The 21,091-nt window shown below is 42.2% G+C and overlaps 1 protein-coding gene and 1 pseudogene across 1 annotated transcript; one reads left to right on the top strand and one right to left on the bottom strand.

Moving 5' to 3' along the window:
• Positions 1-5,851: 5,851 nt before the first annotated feature.
• Positions 5,852-12,779, bottom strand: LOC101934850 (olfactory receptor 10A7-like). The gene is made up of 2 exons (XM_005309011.2): positions 12,771-12,779; positions 5,852-6,778 (listed from the first exon to the last, which is right to left on the bottom strand). The coding sequence occupies exon 2, from the start codon at positions 6,773-6,775 to the stop codon at positions 5,852-5,854; it is 924 nt and encodes a 307-aa protein (XP_005309068.2). The 5' UTR covers positions 6,776-6,778; positions 12,771-12,779.
• Positions 12,780-16,387: 3,608 nt separating this feature from the next.
• LOC101940598 (olfactory receptor 10A7-like) lies at positions 16,388-17,354 on the top strand (annotated as a pseudogene).
• The last annotated feature ends 3,737 nt before the right edge of the window (positions 17,355-21,091 follow it).

Genomic DNA, 21,091 nt, shown 5'->3' with positions numbered 1-21,091 from the left:
GCATCACAGAAGAAGCGGTTCAATTAATTGGACCTGCAAAATGGGAAACTAAACAACCATGTTGTTTGCAGGAATCTCTGAGGTCCAAGAAGTCACTGCCAGGTTTTTACAAAATTTCTTGTTCATGATGGTGGTGTAATGCAGTGGGTCACATATAGCCACATAGCCATGGCGGACAGGAGGAAGAACTCTGTGATGCCAAAGAAGAAGAAGAAATACATATGTGTCATGTCACCAGAGAAGTGGATGTCTTTATTCTTAGAGAGGAGGTTCATCAGCATCTTTGGTACAGTGACTAAATTGAATAAGATGTCCACAAAGGACAAGTTCTGGAGGAAGAAATACATGGGGCAGTGAAGGGCAGGGTCCACTAGGGTGATAAGGATGATGAGAATGTTTGCCATCAGTGTTAGCAGATAAATAACCAGAAATGCCACAAAAAAGCAGAAGCTGGATCTGGGGCAGATCGGAGAACCCCAGGAGAATGAACTCAGTGACCACGGTCTCATGACATTTTTTTAAAAAAGCATTTATAATCTGGAGTCATGGTAAAGTAAGATCTAGGAATAAATTCTGCCCTGTGTTTTTTCTTGAACAACATCAGAGCTTCTGTATATATGTAACTGAGAGCATAGCCTGGGTCTTCTTGAATTCGATCTGCTGGGGAGGTGGGGTTTGCTGCCTCCAGGATTCTAGTATAAGGATAGATTTTTTCAATTCCTCTTCAGAAATGTTTTTCTCCAATTCCCGGTTCAAGTTAGACAACAGTTGGTATGGCTAAGACTTGGCAAAGATCCACAGTGTCTCAAAACATCATCAAAATGCAGTGTGATGCTCGTTCCCTTTTACACCTCATCAGGGTAATGATGGAAGAAAGGAGCAGATACCACCCAGAAGTATGTGTTCTGCATGAGAGAAACAAACACAGAAATGGGGGGGGGGAACTGTAGCTTTCATATGATTCCCACCAGCAAACTTAATTCTGTTGATGTTGCTTAAATGTGTACCACACATCTTTGTATCCCTGCCTCACTTGCTCCACTTAAATGGAAAAGAGTCTACAACTGCTGACTGGCAGAGGCACATGTAGAAATTAAATACTCTTCTTTATTTGTTTTCAAAAATTACAACATGCTACTAGGTTGACAAGTCAGGACTGCCGGTGTCAGGCCCTAGAAAGAAAAAACAAACAACATCCCTCCCTGCCCCCCCCCCCCCCCCAGAAAACCAGGATGGTGAAAAAACTCAAAAAATAATGAATGATACAGCCATAGAGCAATAGAGTTCATGGCCTGAAGGGCCCACTGGATCATCTAGTGAGAACTCCTCTCTATCACAGGCCTGCAACACCAGCCATCACCTGCCCACTTAACCCAACAATGACTGGAGTCTGAAAAAAAAACATAAAATACAAAGAAAACAGTGAAACAAAAAAGAAAAAGGGGGAAAGAGGTTCAGTGTTACAGCACACACAGAAACATGCACACCCCCACACCGCCCATTCCCCACCCATACCAACGCACACCCACACACTCAGCGGGAAGACAAGAGCCTTATGAAGAACATGAAACACACAAAAATAAAGAGAATGACAATGAAGACCAAGGACTAATCATAATGAAGAGCAGTAAAAATGAAAACATGAAATAAAACACAAAATAGACAATTTCCCCCCCATCAAATGAATAATTTAAAAAAAAATTAAAAGAGCCCAGCTGATGGAACAAGTCTCATTGTCTCATTGCTTCCTTGTACTCCCCCTTTTGTCTGTCTCCATCTGTTGTCTCTTGTCTTATATTGTAAGATCTTTTTTGTTCTGAGTTTGTACAATACCTATCACAATGGGGTCATGGTGATGGGCTAGGGCCTCTACCTATTATGGTGATACAAAGAAATAACAATAACAACAAGTGAGGCGGGATGTGGGAGTTGTTATAGGTTCGACATGCAGCCAACATAATCCCTTAACAAGAAAGAAATGACCAGTTCAGGGTAAATTTGCTACCCTGACTTAACAGCTACACAAAGAGCTGTGCAGGACCTGAAATTTCTGTTTTGAAATTCTTGTGAGGTGGACAGACTGGTGGGAAACCAGAGAAGCAGATTCAGAGCAAGCCTGCCTTATTACCATTGAAACCTTAGAAAGAATCAATATATTCCTGTAGAACAATCTGATTCTGTCAAATCAGCATTTCCTGATGGAAAATGGTTCAGGGCAGGAAAGAGCTATAATGAATTTTAAACAGGAGGGAATAACTCAGGGCCCCTGACTCCCATCCAGGACACTCTCCACTGGTCCAGATAAACCATCAGACACAGCAGTGTGTCACCCAACTCCCATTGAAAGTCAATGAGACCTGGTTGCCTGACTCCATCCGGTGCCTGTGAAAATCTCTGTCTAAATGTACAAGGAGCCTAATTCTTAGCTGTGTAGCTCAGGGCAGCTCCACTTATTTTCAGTTCCCATCAGCTGGAGATTGAGATCACATGCTGCCATTTTCAGAGGGGGTGGGGGATAAACATTCCTGTCCACCTAAAAGTTGTCATGCTTACTGTTAGGCAATGGGTTTAAAACAAACAAAGAGAAGTATTTTTTCACACAATGCACAGTCAACCTGTGGAACCCCTTGCTAGAGGATGTTGTGAAGGCCAAGACTATAATAAGGTTCAAAAAAGAACTAGATAAGTTCATGGAGGATAGGTGCATCAATGGCTATTGGCCAGGATGGACAGGTATGGTGTCCCTAGCCTCTGTTTGCCAGAAGCTGGGAATGGGCAACAGGGGATAGATTACTTGATGATTACCTATTCTGTTCATTCCCTCTGGGGCACCTGGCATTGACCACTGTCGGAAGACAGAATACTGGGCTAGATGGATCTTTGGTCTGACCCAGTATGGCCACTCTAATGTTCTTATCTTTGTCTGGAGGACAGTTTGGGGAAACAGCTGGAGAATAGTCAGATAAAGCAATTTAGAGTTAAAATAAATTTATGTAATCTTTTTTTTAACTTGTTTAAAAGTCCTCACTTTCATTCTCATCTAGACATGTGTCACAACAGATTTGGTCTATACACACTATTTTTGTACGCATTGTTCTGCACTGACCAACCAATGGGATCTGGGCACATAAACCCTTCAGGATCCTTTCAGAATTCCAGCCATCCACTTTACTACAGTAGCCCCATAGAATGAAATGTGACCACTCATGCTACCAAATGAGTGGCAAAATTTGCAGGATCAATCGCTAAAGAATTTCTGCTCTCAGATATAGTTCTTCAGTGTCAGAGGCTTAAAGCCTTATCTTTCAAAGTTGGAGTTTATGGCACTCAAAAAAAATAATTACCCCTTGATGGGAAAAATCATTCATTTGAACGAGAATTACTCATTGGATTAGGCCCAGACATGTATGATCATTGCAGACATAAATTATTATGATTAATAATAATAATTCAAGTAAAGAAGAAGATAAAGGCTTAGAAGGAATGTGCAGTGGCAGGGAAGCCAAAAGAAGAGATAGAGCAGCGAGCAAAGTGTCTATATTGCTCAAGGCAGCTGGCACATCAGGAAGGATGAGAGTAAAGGAAGCATCAAATGTATTTAGCTATAAAGAGGTTATTAGAGTCTTCAGTGAGAAGAAACCGGGTTCAAACTGGAGAAAGTCAGTTAAAGGTAAGGGAATAAAAGAGCTGCTATTCCTGTTTCAATAGAGCACAACAGCTGGGGAGTATCGATTTCATAAACAGTAATGAGACAGGTGAGGTCAGTTTCAGCTCTCTGCCCTTATGAACCTGGAGGAAGCTGGACGATTTTACGTGTCTAATGAGGTAAATCACTGGTAGTGGTGGGTATCCGTTTCTTGTCTGAGTAACATGGCAGGATCCATAACAAATGAATCCTACTTCATTGGAAGGATTTAAATATCTCTAGACAAGAACTCCCTTTATTGCAGCCCATGGACATCCTCACCCATGTCTGGAATTAGTGGTGGCTCCTCCACAGCAGAGCCACTTTAGTTACCTTTGATAAATCCCCTTAAACCACAGCTGGGACAGCTGCTTCTGTGTCATCTTCTCTTTTTGTTTAGGGAATGACTCATTAAACTTCTTTACTCAAATTCACAGATATGTTCCCATGATTCCTGTGCCTATATAACTGGGGGAAAATTTTAGTGATAGTGGTGCACCAAACCACACCTTGTGCTTTTGATAATTTCCCCTGGTTTCCTTCTCTCCCTAATATTGATTTTAAATCAATGGTTGTTGTCAGAGGTGTTTGCCTGCCTGCTTCCGTGCTTGACAGAACACAATTTTTAATGCATTAATGGGACTATGCTATCCTAGCTTCACCTTCTCTCTAATAGCTGTTCTCAAGGAAATGTTGTATCGAACCATGTAAATGCAACCCTGTGTCAACTACTAGTGATGGGCCCCTTTCACATGTGGTGAAAATTATCAGAGCTCCACTATAGCCATTGGGCCAGATTGCCAGCTGCTGTACCCTAACATTGCTCCACTTATGTTGTGCAGTTATTTTACTGCCTAGATCATGAGAGAAACCTGAATAAAATCTAGTGGTGAGAGCGGTTTGTTAGAAAAGAATGAATAAATAGTGTTATTTTGCCCGACTGCAGAGAGGGGAACGATCCAGTGTCATGTTCTTCAGTTTTTATTGTTTCCACAAACATTTCTTCATGCTCACTGGGACTTCTGTGTAAGAATAATAATTAATCAGACATGGATGAATATATTTATTGCTGGTTCTCATTTTATTCCAGCCAAACCCTATTTATTTATTTAGTCATTTAAATACTTTCCGCTCTACAATAAAATAACAGCCAATCAAAACTCTGTGTGGCCTTGAAAATCTTTTCAAAAGGTACTTTTCAACAATTAAACCCAGTCAAATACCACAAGGTCAAACAACCCAGCAGCAACATAGATATGACAGAAACTGAGCCTTCATCCCCCCCCACATCCAGCTCCCAGAATCTCTCACCAGTGTCCCACAGCATGACTACCCAGCCCTAGCCAATCCCATATCTCCCTGTGTGCAGCAGAGAAAGAAGATGACACTTGCTCCGTGCCCTGAAGGTTGACAAACTCATGACAAGTTGGAGCACAGGGGCTATGAATTCCAAAGATGTGGGACTCTCATGTATAACAACCTGACAAAAAGCCTCCTCCCATAGACCAATGAGGCTCCAGCTCTGTTACTTCCACTGACTTTAACTGTGGCAGAGGGTGACCTGTGGATCCATTAGTTGGTTAAAGGAGTAAAGTGCCTAAATACCCTTGGAACTCAGTCAGAGCTGTATGCCTAACTTTCAGCCCACATGTCAAAATGGTCATATTAGAATCAGCCTGGAAGCCAGCAGCGAGCTCATGCAGAAGAGAGATATAAGATATGGTCATGGGAAGAAACACTGCATGGACACTTTACAGGTACACCAGGAAAGAAGAGGTTTCATTCTCATCTCATTTCGAGTGGTATAAATCTGGAGTTACTCTAGATATTCAGAGGTATATCTGAGCTCAGACTCCAATTCATGGTCCTTGTTTAAAATATAAGTTGAGGTTTTTAAAGGGAACTAAGAGACTTGGGCACCCAAATTTCCATTCAAATTGGGCCCATGATGCACGATGTATTTATATTAAAACTAGGTGTAGGATTTGCAATGGATGTAAGGAATTTGGGGACCTATCTCCTGTTGACCCCCATTGCCCTTTTGAAAGTCCCAACAAAAACAATACAGTTTGAGATTCATATTCTCTCCGTGTATGATACCAAAGGCTACATGGTAACAGCCTTTGAGTTAACTGAAACATTTACCTGCCTGGGGAGAAAAAAAAATCACAATTGCCTTGAATATATTTGCCAGCCCAGCATTTTCCTGAGGGCTCCCTTCACCTCTTTGTTCCTCAGGCTGTAGATGATGGGGTTTAACATGGGTGTGAAGACCGTATAGGAGAGAGAGATGAGCTTCTTGGTGTCTGGGGAGTAGCCGGATTTAGGTCGGAAATAGGTCAAGCCAGCTGTGCTGTAGAACAGAGTCACCACCATGAGGTGAGAGGAGCAGGTGGAGAAGGTCTTGAGTCTGCCTTCAGCCGAGGGTATCCTCAGGATGGTGGAGATGATGCAGATGTAGGAGACCAGGATGAGGATGAAGGGGAACAATACAATTACAATGGTGCCAGTCACAGCATACATCTCGAATAGGTAGGTGTCCCCACACACCAGTTTCAACACCGGGGGGCTGTCACAGAAGAAGTGGTTGATTTCAGTGGGACCACAGAAGGGAAAACTGAACAGCCAAGTCGTCTGCACTGTACCTACAGGAATCCCTGAGACCCATGAAGTCACTGCCAGCTGGACGCAAATCCTCCTGTTCATGACGACTGTATAGCGCAGCGGGTTGCATATTGCCACATAGCGGTCGTAGGCCATGGCGGCCAGGAGGAAGCACTCTGTGCTGCCAAAGAAGAAGAAGAAATACATCTGCAAGATGCAGCCATGGAAGAAGATGGTTTGATTGGCAGACAGGAGGTTCGCCAGCATCTTAGGGACAATGACTGAGGTGAAGCAGATCTCCAGGCAGGACAAGTTCTGGAGGAAGAAGTACATCGGGCTTTGTAGAGCAGGCTCCACTGTTGTGATGAGGATGATGAGAATGTTACCCATCAGAGTTATCACGTAAGCAGCCAGGAATACCACAAAGAGCAGGCGCTGGAGCTGGGGGAGATTGGAGAACCCTAGGAGAATGAACTCAGTGACCATGGTCTGGTTGGCCCAGGTCATTCTGTCACCATTCAGGGTAATTTCATCTATATTTCCCCCCTAATGTTCCACCAAGGGCACCCACTCTACGCTCTGAGCTCCGCAGCTGTCACCTCTCTGGGGTAGAGACTCATGTCTCTCCCTCTTTACCAGAGCGCTTCGAGCCCTGCCTACATTCTAATTTCCCCAGTAAGCCAGACTGCCTTAGCAGGCCTACATCTGTGCTTTCCTTTCTCTTCCAAGCCTACAAACGGATTAATTCCCCCCAGCTATATGCTACCATGCAATTCTTTCTAAGCAAGAACGTTTACTCTTAAGGTGAAAGCATTACAGAGAAAACATATTAAAATAATAAAAGAACCTATATGCATGCTCATAAGATAACCAGAGATCACCTCAACTCCAGCAAGGGCTCTGCTAGGAGTTGTTCCTTCCAAACCCACCAAAGGGTTTTTCTGAGGTTACAAGTTCATAGCAGCATTAGCTCAGAACTCACACATGCATGAAAACTTTTGCCTCTCCTTTATACAGCCTGGACCTTTGTTTTTCAGATTCCAGGAACAGGTAATCAGCCGAGAATAGCTCTCTCCTCAGGGCATAGCTTCAAATGGCTGGGTTGTTGCGTAACCGAATGGGTGACATTTACATTCACCTCAACCTAGAGCTTCCCAGGAAAGCCACCAATCAGTGTATGTTCTAAATGTATATTCTTGTCTGGCCCATTCCTTAGTACAATCCTTTGAAGCTCATATGACTGCCAAGGGTTCACCACCCCTCTCCCATTCTGGACAGGTTACAGATAATCCTGGCCCACAATAAATTATAAACCATTAATTTAATACAATGGACTCCAAAGATACTTAAACTTAATTCAATAAGGTTTTTCAAGGATATTGCAGGAAATTGCCATATCTGCAACACATTCTTCTAAACATTCTTAATCTGAGTCTGAATGAGGTTACGAAGAGAGTAATCCATTTCTCCTGAAGCCTTCAGATTTCCCGTCCTCTTTGGTAAGTTTAGTTATGTTCAGTGGAATTCACGCTGCAGGCAAGGTAGTATTTCCTCTCTCTCTGATTGTCATGGAAAGTGGTCAGAAGTGTCACCTTCTGGACTACCCCATTTATGATCCACCTTCTGTTCCTGAGGCAGCCACTGACTATGAGCAAGATATTAAAATCTCTGAGTAATATAGTGTGATGGAAACGCTCTGTTATTTCAAGCCAGTGTCAGAGTACAAGTGGAAGCCAATAGAAGTCTGTGATCTGCAAAACAAACAAGAATGAAAAACAAAACAAAACACAAAAGTAACTAGGAAATTGTTTGGACTGTGGTTTTCACAGCCTCTAACTGGGGCGGGGTGTGAAATGGTTTTCCCATCCAGCAAGAATTTTTGAGATTTCAGAAAAAATATTCCCATCTTGAATCAGGCCAAAAAATCAAAAACCAACAAACCAAATAATTCAACTGATGAATGAATCAATCAACCAATCAAGCAGTCACTCAATTTGAGGCAATGAAAATGTTTTGTTTTGTTAATTTTGAAAAATGCTTCATTTGAATTTTAACCTTTTTATTCTTTCTAAATAAAGTTTAATTTTGAAATAAAAAAGTCATTTTCAACTGAAATGTTTTGTTTAGAAGATGTCCATTTTTGAGCAGAGAATTTCATTGAAACTCATCAGAAATTCATTCATTTTCCCATGTATGCATTCAGTTTACATGAATCAGCATTTTTCAGCAAAAAATATTTTGTAGAAAAATTCTCAGAGAACTCTATTCCAATGGGTTGTCCGCTGGTATAATTAAGACCAGAACTTGTCAATCGTCTTTATCCATTTCCCACATGACCTCCAAATCAGATAAATTGTGATCCATTTGTCTCTGTTTTATCACAGAGGTCTGAACATTCTAGATGTTATAGTTCCTTGCTATTCATAACATCTTGTGATACTGAGGGGAGAGTTTCAAAGGCAAAAAGGAGAATTAATTGATTATCCCCTTTGTGACTTAGAAAATCATAGACTCATAGAAACATAGGAGAGGAAGGGACCTCGAGAGGTCATTTAGTCCAATTCCTTGCACTCAGGGCAAGGCTACGTCTTTACTAGACCATCCCTGATGAGTGTTTGTCTGACCTGTTCTTAAAAACCTCCAATGATGGAGATTCCACACCCTCCCTAGGCAATTTGTTCCAGTGCTTAACCACCCTGACAGTTATGAAATCTTTCCTAATGCCCAGCCTAAATCACCCTTGCTGCAATTGAATCCCATTACTTCTTGTCTTATCCTCAGAGGTTAAGAACAATTCTTCTCCCTCCTCCTTGTAACAACCTTTTATTTACTTGAAAACTGTTATCATGTCCCCCCTCTGTCTTCTCTTCTCAAGACTAAACAAATCCAGTTCTTTCAATCTTTCCTCATAGGTCATGTTTTCTAGATGTTTAATAATTTTTGTTGCTCTGCTCTGGACTTTCTCATATTTGTCCACATCTTTCCTAAAATGTGGCGCCCAGAACTGGACACAACACTTCAGTTGAGGCCTAATCATCACTAAGTAGAGTGGGAGAATTACTTCTCATGTCTTGTTTAGTGCTCCTGCTAATACATCCCAGAATGATGTTTATCTTTTTGCAACAGTGTTACACTGTTGACTCATATTTTGCTTGTGATCCACTATATGTAACTCCCAGATCCCTTTCTGCAGTACTCCTTCCTAGGCAATCATTTCCCAATTTGTATGTGTGCAACTGATTGTTCCTTCCTAAATGGAGTACTTTGCATTTGTCCTTTACATTATTAAAAAAAAAATGCATTTTTACCAAACCTACTTATACAGGAGGCCAGAGGAAAGCATTGAAGAGCTAGTGATGCCTATGTGGAAGGCTGTTGACGAATCAGGAAGAGTAAGCCTAAAGAAACACCCCTTGGATGAAGCTGGAAAAGTGTTCATCAGAGTCCTTTGGTAAAGGATAGTTTCAGGGGGAGTGAAGGGAGGAGAACTCACTGTTGAGGCAACCAATGCGGTGGGAAGGAAGACAAGAGAACAAGAATGAAGAGTGCATGGGACATCAAAAGTGTTAAAAGTTTCTCTTAATCTTTCAACGGTGCACTACAAAAATATAATAGATAGATAGATAGATAGAACAGTAACCAGGATTAATAACGAAGCAGGTTTCACATCTCTGGAAATATGAACCTGCTAGTTATTTCATCTGTTTAAGAAGGTAAATCACCGACAATGGTGTGTAAAGTTTGCCTTTTGGAGCAACACAGAAATAGGTGAAAGAATGTCAACATCTGGAGGGAGAGAATACTGCTAAACTCATCTCATGACAATCTTTACCTTCCTCTGCCAGAGTGAGGGTTTCCTACGGACAGCAAAACACGGTTGGTTTAGTCTTCTTATCTGGATTTACTCATCAGCACTGGGACACTTCAACAGAGACATCCCACGATAGCAACTACAGGCAAATTGGCTGTTTACACATTACCTTAATCATACCATAAAACCTGCTAATATAGCTTTAGCATTGGGGTTAAGTGAGTTGATGTGATCAGGCAATGTTTCATCCCCCGATGCTGTCCTTCTCTGAGGTGTCTGGTAACATATTTATGGCATCATGAGATGTTTATGTGGCCTTCTCCCCAAGGACCTTGTTTCCTGGGAACTCATTATTGCCTAGTGCAACTATACACATACAGTTGGCTTGATAACTATTACCTCATTTATTGGTGGGGTGTTCTGAATGGTGATGGGCCTGAGCCAACCCTGCAGGATAGAGTGCTCCTACATTTGAGAGAGTTTGGAACTCAAAACCTGATGATGATGATTTTGATGATGATGATGATGATGATGAAGAAGAAGAAGAAGAAAAAGAAGCTGTTGAAATATCACCTATCAGGGATGGTCTAGATCAGGGGTCCCCAAACTGGAGAAATGTTCAGGGGTGCACGGCTGGGGCCCAGGACAACACCCACAGGGGGTGGGGAGGGAGCACCACCCAGCTCCGCTCCTGGTCCTGGCCCTGGCTGCTGGCCCTAGTTGCCAGCCCTGTTCCTGGGGACATGCTAGCCCAACACCTGAGGTCCCTGCCGCCAGCCCCATGCTGGGGCCCCAGATCCTGGCCTGGTCCTGGCCTGGTGGAGACACTGCTCCCAGCCTTGCCCCCAGCTGTGGCCCCAGCCTCAGCCTCCTTACCCCTGTCTCATCCCCCTTCCCAGAATTGAGGCCCCGCTCCTGGTTCTGGCTCTGGATTGGGTGGGGGGATAGGTGCAAGGGTGTGTGTGAAGTAAAAGGTTTGGGGACCACTAGTCTAGATGATAGTTGTGCCATGAGTGCAGGGGATTGGATTAGATGACCTCTCGAGGTCCCTTCCAGTCTTTTGATTCTATAATTCTATGACTTATATTACATCAGTGGCTTGAGGGCTCAGTGGAGATCAGGTTCCATTGTGCCAGGCACTGGACAAACACACAGTGCAGATCAGTTCTTTCCTGGAAGAGCTCAAGGTCTAAATAGACAAGAGAGAAATGTCAGGAGGGAAAGCAGAAACCTGAAGGAGAAATGAAGTGACTTGTCCAAGTTCACAAAGTAGGTCAGTGCCAGAGCTGGCAATGGTTTCCAAATGTCCTGAATCCTATTCAAGTACCCCTACGTCAATGAAGGCTAGGGTTGTAAAATTAGCTAAACTAAGGCATCCTATTGGCGCATCTAACTCCCTTGGATTCCCTTGAAACATGCAAATGAAGAACTGAGGAGTGGATAGGTAGATGGATAAGAAGAGGAAGTTATTGTATAATTATGTGGATGGACGGAAAGTTACAGTAGTTAGAGGGACTGATACATAGAGCAGGTGGATAGTTATAGTAGGTGGATGGATGGATTATTTAAATGGATGGATAGACATCCCCCTGCCCCAATGAGCCCCACTCACATGAGCAGCTCTACTAATGCCCAGAGCAAACCCATTCACATGAACAATCACACATGACTAGAGCTTGCTCACATTATCAGTCCAAGCCCCAGGCCCTGTTCACATGAGTGCTGCAGTCTCAGTTCCTCATGACTGTATTCATAGAGTCACAGAGTATCAGGCCAGAAGGGACCATTTGACCAACTAGTCTGAGCTCCTGCAGTACACAGAACATTACATTTAATTGAGTTACTCCTTTATTGAGCCTAATAACTTGTGTTGGAGTGAGGTCAGGTCTACATGGTGGATAATGCTCCTTACAGTGGTGTGATTTCTAACGCTCACATTAATTAGTCTGCATAGACCCTGCTGGTGTGCTCCCTGGTGTGCTTTAACACAGTGTTGTTTGAAAGAGGACTAAGTTAAAGTGCACTAGGGAACCTTTAGCGTGTGCCAGCAGGGTCTACATGAATTAATTAAAATGCAACACCTTAGTGAGCTTCAGGTATCGCACACTTATAAGTGTGCATTGCCCCACCAGGTAGACAAGCCCTAGAGCATGACTTGTGTTTCTCTAAAGCACATCTTCCAGCAAGGAATACAGACTTAATCTGAAGACATCAACAGATGAAGAATCCACCCCTTCCCTCAGTAGTTTGTGACAAAGGTTAATCACCACCACTGGTAAAAATGTGAGCTTTATTTGTAATTTGATTTTGTCTGGCTTCAGTTTGTAACCATTGGCTCTTATTCTGCCTTTCTCAGATAAATAGACCTATTTACTGTCACAAATATACTGTACTTACACACACACAGGTACCTTTCTCCAAGCTTAGTGGCACAAGTAATCACTGTGGGTATTGACACACATAGTCTCACACTTACTTTCCTCAAAAGAGTTGTTCCATGTCCTCAGGTGAATAATGTTGATCACATCATGACATCAAACGTACAATACCAGTTCAACTTAGCCAGAAGATTTCCATGTGAGTACATTTTACTCATGGACTTAAACCATCATGGTGCCTAACTCTATAAAGAGGGTTTCACCACTGAGAATTACAAGCAGAGGGAGTCACATAACTCTGTGAGGGGGGCAGGATGTAGGACACATGCCTTTCATCAGCATCTCAAACTGGCTATCTTAGTGGCTCCCCACCTTGCATGCCGGCTTTTGTGACTCGCAGTCTAAGGTACCTAGCTTTCCCCATTAATTTACAGGGAGTCTAGGCACCTAACTCAGGTTTTTGTGAATCACAGAATTGCTCCTGTGATTTTCTAGGCACTGAAAAGTGAATTGAGGCCTAAGTAAGCACTGAGTTCGTAATGAGTAAAAATTGAGTAGGCACTTCAGGCTCTGGTCCATTATTTTATTGCATGTTATTTTATTTTTGCTTCATGTTTGCATGACAAATGCACTTCCATTCTGCAGATATATGACCTTAATTAAGGGGAAAACCCACCTTGGTTTGGATGGAGAAACTGAAACCTTCTTATAGAAAAAAAGAAGTAGAGGGAGAGATTAAGAGAGAGAGAGTGAATTTTCTCATTGCCTTCAGTGGGAAAAGGATCAGACCAAAAGAGACAGCAAGAGACAATCACAGAGAGAAAGAGACAATGTTGGAATGTGAAATGAATGCGAACCCCACACACTGTAACTATTGCACTAAAAAACACTATGCTCCCAGGAGACCAAGGACTCTGAGGATCAAGACAACTTCAGCGACCCAACTCTTACAGTTACAGAATATATTTCACAGACACATTTCAAGAAGAAAGCAGAACTGAAACCCAGATCCTGTTCTCATTGTAGTCAGTTGTAAAACTGTTCTTAAACTCACCCTAACCTGAACTGTAATCCTAATGGCCTCATTGGTGAAAGATCAGGGGGCAAGAAATTTAATCTCTTCCACTAACACTGGTCAGCTTTCTAGCATTGAACAGACACATGGGCCAGATTTCTTCTACAACACTAGGAACCAAATAATACAAAGAGGCTGAGAGTTTGATCCAACTCTACTTAGGGGAACCCTTGAGAAGTGAATTGGAAATTTGCCATTGATCTCACTGGAAGCAACAAAAGACTCTTAATGATTTCAGTCAACTGTTTTAACCTAATAAATACTGGAGTATGGTTCAGAGATGTTATCCCTGTGCTCACTACTGAAAAGGCAACAGAGATAGCGTAACTTCATTAACACATGGATTCTTTGGAGTCAGTGAAAAACCTTTCCAACTTCAAGAGGTCGGTAAAGAATTTCCTACAGCATTTACAAGTAGTGGTACGTGGTGTGCAGATTCTATGCAGTCAATGAAGGAAAAAAGAAAGAAAGAAAGAAAGAAAGAAAGAAAGAAAGAAAGAAAGAAAGAAAGAAAGAAAGAAAGAAATGTAGATAGATAGATAGACAGGCCTTCCCATAGATGATAATAACAATTCTACAGTATTTTGATACCATCATCTAGACTTATATAGCAGAGATATACTTTTTTCTTCTATTCTATGGGATTTTACAAGTGTAGTTTTGGTTTGATTGGTGTTTGTTTGTTTTTTGCTTCTTACAGTTAAGGCATCTTAAGTAATAGATGGACAGTTTTTGGTATATTTTACTGGAAGTCTAAATAAATACATAATAATAAGATATGAAGCAAGTCTTCCCATTGGCTGGTGTTTTCCAGAGTTCCTAGGTGTCCATTGGATTTGTGCTCCTAACTCAGTTAGGTGATTTGGAAAATACCACTCTGAACAAAAGGAGCCAACCTCATTTTTGATGTGATTGCAATGAATTCACCAGAGTTGCCCTAGAAAATTTCTTGGCCCTTTTCTGTCTAAAGCCCCAGTTAAAGAGAGGCAAACAGGGCCAGATTGTCAAAGATATTTAGGCAGGTTAGGAGGCTAAGTCCCATTAACATCAGTTGGAGTTAGGAAGGTGTCTAAACTGCCCAGACTTTTTAAAAGCCTACTAGGTGTCTATCTGAATCTATAGCCATTCGATTAGATTCAGTCATTTAGAATTCAAAGTGATATTGATAAACTGGGGAATTGTTCTGAAATCAACACGATGAAATACAATAAAGACAAGGGTAAAGTACAGGGGTTGCCTTAGCTGGAGTACTATGTCCAGTTTCGGTGCCAGATTTTAAAAAACCTGGGAACAAATTGGAGATAGTCCAGAGGAGAGCACCAAATATGATCAGAGGTTTAGAAAACCTGATCTATGAGGACACATTGAAAGAACTTGGTATGTTTATCTAGAGAAGAGAAGATGGAGTGGAGACACAATAACAATCTGCACATAAACAACAAGGAGTCAGGTGGCACCTTAAAGACTAACAGATTTATTTGGGCATAAGCTTTCGTGGGTAAAAAACCAGTTCTTCAGATGCATTACCCATGAAAGCTTATGTCCAAATAAATCTGTTAGTCTTTAAGGTGCCACCGGACTCCTTGTTGTTTTTGTGGATACAGACTAACACGGCTATCCCCTGATATTTGACAGCCTTCACATAAGTTAAGGGAAGTTATAAAGAGGATGGTGATCAATTGTTCTCCATGTCCATTGAGGGTAGGATGAGAAGTAATTGGCTTAATTTGCAGCAAGGAAAGTTTAGGTTAGATATTAGGAAAAAATCTTTCTAACTATGTGAGTAATTAAGCAGTGGAACAGGTTGCCTAGAGAAGTTGTGGAATCCTCATCTTTGGAGGTTTTTAAGCACAGGAAAGATAGATAGACAGACATTTGGAAATCTCAGCCTAAATTCTCCAGCTCTGTCAGTATAATGACTCCCAGCAAAGTTTGGAATTCCAAATCCTCAGCACCACTGCAGATTGCTACCACTTGTATAACTTAGTCTCCTATCAGCAGTGATAGGCTTTTATCTTCCAGAGGATCAGTCAGTAGCAAGCTATCTGACACTCATTTTTCCAGTAACTTACTTAAACCACTGAAGGTGTAACCTACACACACACACACACATTCACCAGGTATGGGATAACCATAAATATAAAAGACGCTTCTTCCAGAATTTTAATGTTCATCCTCTTTGTAACTGAACACAAAGAGTTATTTTATTCTTTGAAGAAAAGGCTCCTGCTTGGACTGGGGATTAGTTACCCAGTAGTGTGACATAAGCATCCACCATCTGAATGTCATGCCCCTTCAACTGTCTCAAGTTGGGCAACCAAAAATTGACACAACAAAAATACCTGGGTCACTTTTGAGAATAATTGGAGGATTAGAAAACATGCCCTAAAGTGTGCTCGGCTAAATAGATTGAGCTAAGAGAAGGTTAAGGGATGACTTGATCACAGTCTATAAATACCTACTTGGGGAACAACTATCTGATAGAGGCTCTTCAGTCTAGCATACAAAGGTAGAAAAAGATCTGATGCCTGGAAGTTGGAGTCAGACAAATACAGACTAGAAATAAGGAGTTAATTTTTAACAGTAAGAATCCTAAACCATTGGAACAACTTACCAAAGATTTTGTTGGATTCTCCATCTCTATTTTTAAATCAAGATTGCATGTTCTTTCCCCCTAAAAAGTCTGCTCTAGGAATTATTTTGGGGCAGTTCTCTGGCCTGTGTTATAAAGGAGGTAAGATTAGATGATCACAATGATATATTTTTGCCTTGGAATCTATGAATTTTCAACAGTGCATCCAGATAACCCTTCACTGCCTTCATTGCCTCTGCAGATGACACCCACTGAGGAAGTGCAATGGAGGAATCAAACCCTCATAACTGAATTCATCCTGCTGGGGTTCCCCAACCTCCTGCACCTTCAGGGTCTGCTGTTCTGCATGGTCCTGTTCATGTACATGGTGACAGTAATGGGAAACACCCTCATCATCCTTGTCATCACAGTTGACCCCACTCTCCACTCCCCTATGTACTTCTTCCTCGGGAACCTGGCCTTCATCGAGATCTGTTTCACCTTGGACACGGTGCCCAAGATGCTGGTGAACCTCCTGGCTGAGGACAAGAGCATCTCATTTGCTGGCTGCGCAGTGCAGATGTACTTCTTTTTCTTTTTTGGCTGCGCAGAGTGCTTCCTTCTAGCAGCCATGGCATACGACCGCTACATAGCCATCTGCCACCCGTTGTGCTACAACATCCTCATGAACCAACGGGTCTGCCGCAAGATGGTGGGCGGTGCCTGGGTGATCGGAGTTCCTGTCTCTCTGCTGCAGGCAGCCTGGATCTTCAACTTGCCCTTCTGTGGCACCAACGAGGTCAATCATTTCTTCTGTGAAATGTGCTGAAGCTCCAGTGCTGAAGCTGGTCTGTGCCGACACCTACCTGTATGAGATGCAGGCTGTCGCCTCCACGTTCCTGTTCCTCATGTTCCCCTTCATGCTGATCCTGGTCTCCTACATCTGCATCCTTACCACCATCCTGAGGATGCCATCAGCTGAGAGCAGGCGCAAGACCTTCTCCACCTGCTCCTCCCACCTCATCGTGGTAACCTTGTTCTATGGGAGCGGCAGCCTGGTGTATCTAAGGCCCAAGTCTAGCTACTCCCCAGATATCAAGAAGCTCCTTTCTCTGTTCTACACGATCCTCACACCCATGTTGAACCCCATCATCTACAGCCTGAGGAACAGTGACGTGAAAGGGGCTCTGAGAAGAATGATAGGGTGGAAATTGTTTTTGCAGAATTAGTATGTGATTTGATTAGACGTTGTGTCAGCATGGAGGATTTTGACTGATATCCTGCAATCCCCATAAACACCCGGAAGAAGGGACATTGAAGTCTGAGAGGGGAGCCGATGAAGGGACAAAAGCTCAGTTATAGTAATGATAGTCTAGCAGTTGGAAACAAGATGGTTCTTATTGTAAAGGATGTGGAATGGAACTCTGTAGACCGGGCTTCAAATCCTGGCTATATCACAGAATCTCAATTCTACTTAGACTGAGATTTTCTAAGGAAAATCAGTGCCCAAACCCCATTGATTTTCCATAGGACTTGAGCATCTAATTCCATTAGGCCTCATTGAAAATTCAAGTCTCCACCCCTCACTTTCACATCTTTAATTACTCTACAGTGACAGAGTGGATCAGAAATTACAGTGGCTTCTGTGAAAAAAACAGATTTTCCCCCAGAAAACGGAGACCCCCCAAATTGTAATTTTTTGGCTTAAAACTGGTTATTTTTAGCAGTATTTGGCTAAAAATGTTCTATATTTTTTGGTAGTTTTCAGATTTTTTTTTTTTTTTTTGGCGGGGGGAATGACTGCTTAATATTTTCACCTGAAATATGCCAAAAAATTTCAGCTAAAAATTGCTGAAAACCTTTGGCCAGAAATAGCTGCAAACTTTTGGTTTCTGCACAAGAAATCTTTGATTTTCAGTTTTTCAATGGAAAAAAAAATAAAGGAAAACAGGCATTCCCATGAAAGTCTATGATTTGATGAAAATTCAGTTATTCACCAAATGGTTTTGACCAGCCCTGTACAATAACATGTGCCATACAGTACTGAGCTAAGTCCAAAGACACTGCCCAAGGGTTAGAAGCAGAGCTGGTCAAAAAAAGTCAATGGGAATCAGAAACAACAATTTTATTGAAATTGAAAATTTTTCACAGGCCGATGTAGATTTCAACTAATGTTTTGTTGGCAAAATTTCAAAATGATTTATTTTGACTTTCTCATTTGCTTTCATTTCATTTTGATTTTTATATCATATTTTTATTATAATATGCACAGCACCTATCACAATGGTTCATAGCTAGTGTTCCTAGACATCAATCATCATCATCGAGAATATAATAATGATGACATGATTCAAACAGAATGGGTTTAACTTTTCAAAATGAAAAGTTTTGGTGTTTCTGAGTTGAACATTTCCAAAATTTCTGTTATGCAGGAAGTTTCAACATTTGAAATTCAAGACTTTTTTTTCCAACAAAAATATCATGATTTCCCATGGAACAGAAATTATGTTTTTCCACCAGTTCTAATAAAAATGCATAGGTTGTTATTAAAATATTTGGAGGGACCTGATCCAGTCAAGTGCTGATTGTCCTCTGTAGCTGTTGATGTCAATCTAGGTACCTCATACTATTGGGCAAAGAGTCTTTCTAGGCGAGGAAGGCAAATCCTTGAGATAAGAGTAGAATGCTTGGAGGAGAACAGGGCGAATGGGATATCCACATTAGATGAAATTCAGAGGGGCCAACAGAACTCTATGCCCCCTTATGAGCATTGTCCCTCTGCCTAGGATTGACTGCCATTCCCATTAAGCACTGTTCTTCTGCAAAGAAAGAATCTGAGAACACAACAGGGCTTGGCAGTGGGTGTGTTGGTTCTCACTGGCCTTTAGCTCCGTGAAGAATTGATACTAAACAAATCACCTGGTGGTTGGATGATGAAAGATCTCAAAAGCTATGTGGGCTGAGGTAGGTAAGTATGGGAGAAATCCTGGGGGAAACCCAGAAAAAGTCCCATGCACATCATATTATTCATTTTATTTATGGGAGACAGTGTCCTGTGATCAATAGAAGTGAGACTTTTATCTGAATCATCGGTCTTTTATTCAGAAATATGCAGTCAACAGTGCCTATGTGTCTATCTTAGGTACATGTACACATGCAAGAAGCCTGGGAAACAAGCAGGAAGAATTGGAAGTCCTAGCACAGTCAAATAACAGAGACTTGGTGGGGTAGCTCACATGACTGAAACACTGTCATGGATGGGTATAAACTGTTCAGCAAGGACAGGCAGAGGAGGAAAGGTGGAGGAGTTGCACTGTATGTAAGAGAGCGGTATGATTGCTCATAGCTCCAGTATGAAACTGGAGAAGAGCCTGTTGAAAGTCTTTGGGTTAAGTTTAGAAGCAAGAGCAACAAGGGTGCTGTCATGGTAGGCATGTGCTGCAGCCCACCAGGAGGTTGAGGTAGACAGAGGTTTTCTTCAGACAATTAACTGAAATTTCCAGAATACAGGCCCTGGTTCAAATGGGGGACTTCAATCACCCTGACAGCTGCTGGGAGAGCAATACAGCAGTGCTCAGACAATCCAGGAACATATGGAGAGTGTTGGGGACAACTTCCTGGTACAACTACTGTAGGAACCAAACAGGGGCTGTTCTCCTCTTGACCTGCTGCTTACAAACAGGTAAAAATTGGTCGAGGAAGTAAAAGTGGGTGGCAACCTGGGCAGCAGTGACCATGAGATGGTTGAGTTCGGGATCCTCACAAAAAGAAGAAAGGAGAGTAGCAAAATACGGACCCTAGACTTCAGAAAAGCAGATTTTGACTCTCTGAGGGAACTGATGGGCAGGATCCCCTGGGAGGCTAATATGAGGGGGAAAGGAATCCAGGAAAGCTGGCTGTATTTTAAAGAAGCCATATTGACGGTGCAGGAATAAAACATCCTGATGTGCAGAAAGAATAGCAAATATGGCAGGCGACCAGCTTGGCTTAACAATGAAATCTTTGGTGAGCTTAAACACAAAAAGGAAGCTTACAAAAAGGGGAAACTTGGACAGATGACTAAGGTGGAGTATAAAAATATTAATTGAGCATGCAGGAGTGTAATCAGGAAGGCCAAAACACAACTGGAGTTGCAGCTAGGAAGGGATGTGAAGGGTAACAAGAAGATTTTCTACAGATATGTTAGCAACAAGAAAAAGGTTAGGGAAAGTGTGGGACCCTTAATGAATGGGGGAGGCAACGTAGTGCAGATGATGTGGAAAAAGCTGAAGTACTCAATGCTTTTTTTGCCTCAGTCTTCACAGACAAGGTCAGCTCCCTCACAGCTGTCCTGGGCAACACAGTATGGGGAGGAGGTGAGCAGCCCTCAGTGGTGAAAGAACAGGTTAAGGACTATTTAGAAAAGCTGGACATGCACATCTCCATGGGTCCAGATCTAATGCATATGAGGGTGCTGAGGGAATTGGCTGATGTGATTGCAGACCCATTGGCCCTTATCTTTCAAAACTCGTGGAGATCGGGGGAGGTCCCGGACGATTGGAAAAAGGCAAATATAGTGCCCATCTTTAAAAAAAGGGAAGAAAGAGAACCTGGGGAACTAAATACAGGTCAGCCTCACCTCAGTCCCTGGAAAAATCATGGAGCAGGTCCTCAAGGAAACCATTTTGAAGCACTTGTAGGAGAGGAAGGTGATCAGGAACAGCCAACATGGATTCACCAAGGCAAGTCATGCCTGACCAACCTGATTGCCTTCTATGATGAGATAACTGGCTCTATGGATATGGGGAAAGCAGTGGATGTGATATATCTGGACTTTAGCAAAGCTTTTGATACAGTCTCCCACAGTATTCTTGTCAGCAAGTTTTAAAAGTATGGATTGGATGAATGGACTATAAGGTGGATAGAAAGCTAGCTAGATTGTCGGGCTCAACAGGTAGTGATCAATTGCTCCATGTCTAGTTGGCAG

The sequence above is a fragment of the Chrysemys picta genome, chromosome 13 (genome assembly GCF_011386835.1).
Source record: "Chrysemys picta bellii isolate R12L10 chromosome 13, ASM1138683v2, whole genome shotgun sequence".
In the NCBI taxonomy this organism is placed as follows: domain Eukaryota; kingdom Metazoa; phylum Chordata; order Testudines; family Emydidae; genus Chrysemys; species Chrysemys picta.
The sequence above is the reverse complement of the archived record's forward strand: the minus strand, read 5'-3'. Positions and strand labels throughout refer to the sequence as shown.